General features: G+C 52.6%; 1 protein-coding gene across 1 annotated transcript; it reads right to left on the reverse strand.

The window, feature by feature from the left end:
• Nucleotides 1–207: 207 nt before the first annotated feature.
• Nucleotides 208–820, reverse strand: LOC130603154 (neurofilament heavy polypeptide-like; the record flags this gene model as incomplete). Its single annotated transcript, XM_057416671.1, has 1 exon — nucleotides 208–820. A coding segment is annotated over one exon (613 nt), but the record flags the coding sequence as incomplete, so codon positions are not given.
• Nucleotides 821–2,234: the final 1,414 nt, after the last annotated feature.

The following is a 2,234-nucleotide window of genomic DNA, read 5'->3' on the forward strand; positions in this document are numbered from 1 at the left end:
GGGGGGGGGGGGAGGTGTTCCGCTCCCCGGTTCCGGTTACCGGACACGGCACCGCGGCTCCCCCTCCCGTTGGGCGCTGCCTGGGACGCTCCGTACGGCCTAGGCCGCGCCTCCGGGTCCGACGAGGCCGCTTCCGGCCGCCCGCCTCCCCTCACACACACCCCGGTTCGGCTCCTTCCGGCGAGACTTCGGATCTTTCCGGTCCCCTCACTTCGGCTCTTTCCGGGGCAACTTCGGCTCTTTCCGCCCCCTCGCTTCGGCTCTTTCCGGTCCCTTCACTTCGTCTCTTTCCGGCGCAACTTCGGCTCTTTCCGGTCCCTTCACTTCGGCTCTTTCCGGCGCAACTTCGGCTCTTTCCGGTCCCTTCACTTCGGCTCTTTCCGGCGCAACTTCGGCTCTTTCCGGTCCCTTCACTTCGTCTCTTTCCGGCGCAACTTCGGCTCTTTCCGGTCCCTTCACTTCGGCTCTTTCCGGCGCAACTTCGGCTCTTTCCGGTCCCTTCACTTCGTCTCTTTCCGGTCCCTTCACTTCGGCTCTTTCCGGTCCCTTCACTTCGGCTCTTTCCGGTCCCTTCACTTCGGCTCTTTCCGGCGCAACTTCGGCTTCTTCCGGTCCCCTCGCTTCGGCTCTTTCCGGCGCAACTTCGGCTCTTTCCGGTCCCCTCGCGTCGGCTCTTTCCGGTCCCCTCGCGTCGGCTCTTTCCGGTCCCCTCGCTTCGGCTTCTTCCGGTCCCCTCGCTTCGGCTCTTTCCGGCACAACTTCGGCTCTTTCCGGCGCAACTTCGGCTCTTTCCGGCGCCACTTCGGCTCTTTCCGCCGGCCTGACCCGTTGCCGTGACCCCTGACCCCCGTGACCCCTCAGCAAGGCGTTTTGCCCGTTTTTCACCGTTTATTGACCGTTTTTCCGCCTTTTTGTGTGGTTTTTGACCTCCGTTTTCTGCTTTCCGGGTTGCACCCCCTCCTGGGGGGGGTCGGGCAGGGTTAGGGGTCCCGGGGACGGGGGGCTCAGGCAGGTTTTGGGGTCATTTGGAGGAGTTTTGGGTCTGTTTGTGCCTACTTTGGGTCTGTGTCTGTTTTGGGTCTGTTTGTGTCTGTTTTGGGTCTCTTTTTGCCTATTTTGGGCCTGTTTGTGTCCATTTTGGGTCTGTTTGTGTCTATTTTGGGTCTGTGTCTATTTTGGGTCTGTTTGTGTCTGTTTTGGGTCTGTTTGTGTCTATTTTGGGTCTGTTTGTGCCTATTTTGGGTCTGTGTCTGTTTTGGGTCTGTTTGTTGCTATTTGGGTCTGTTTGTGTCTATTTTGGGTCTGTTTGTGTCTGTTTTGGGTCCGTTTGTGTCTCTTTGGGGTCTGTGTCTATTTTGGGTCTGTTTGTGTCCATTTTGGGCCTGTTTGTGTCCATTTTGGGTCTGTTCTATTTTGGGTGTGTGCCTATTTTGGGTCTGTGTCTCAGGCTTGATTTGGGTCTGTTATGTCTATTTTGTGATGGGCGTTTGTGTCAGTTTGGGTCTGTTTGTGTCTATTTTGGGCCTGTTTGTGCCTATTTTGGGTCTGTTTGTGTCTATTTTGGGTCTCTTTGTGTCTATTTTGGGCCTGTTTGTGTCTATTTTGGGTCTGTTTGTGTCTATTTTGGGTCCGTCTATTTTGTGTCTATTTTGGGTCTGTTTGTGTCTATTTTGGGCCTGTTTGTGTCTATTTTGGGTCTGTTTGTGTCTATTTTGGGCCTGTTTGTGTCTATTTTGGTCCGTTTGTGTCTGTTTTGGGCCTGTTTGTGTCTGTTTTGGGTCTGTTTGTGTCTGTTTTGGGTCTGTTTGTGTCTATTTTGGGTCTGTTTGTGTCTATTTTGGGTCTGTTTGTGTCTATTTTGGGTCTGTTTGTGTCTGTTTTGGGTCTGTTTGTTTCTATTTTGGGTCCGTTTGTGTCTATTTCGGGTCTGTGTCTGTTTTGGGTCTGTTTGTGTCTGGTTTGGGTCCGTTTGTGTCTATTTTTGTGTCCCCTATTTTGGGTCTGTGTCTATTTTGGGTCTGTTTGTGTCTATTTTGTTTGTGTCCGTTTGTGTCTATTTTGGGTCCGTTTGTGTCCATTTTGGGTCCGTTTGTGTCTATTTTGGGTCCGTTTGTGTCTATTTTGGGTCCGTTTGTGTCTATTTTGGGTCTGTTTGTGTCCGTTTTGGGTCTGTCTGTGTCCATTTTGGGTCTGTCTGTGTCCATTTTGGGTCCGTTTGTGTCTATTTTGGGCCT

Source organism: Pezoporus wallicus, unplaced genomic scaffold (genome assembly GCF_028554395.1).
Source record: "Pezoporus wallicus isolate ANWC-B61680 ecotype Strahan unplaced genomic scaffold, APGP_CSIRO_Pwel_v1 contig_9694, whole genome shotgun sequence".
NCBI classification, from domain to species: domain Eukaryota; kingdom Metazoa; phylum Chordata; class Aves; order Psittaciformes; family Psittacidae; genus Pezoporus; species Pezoporus wallicus.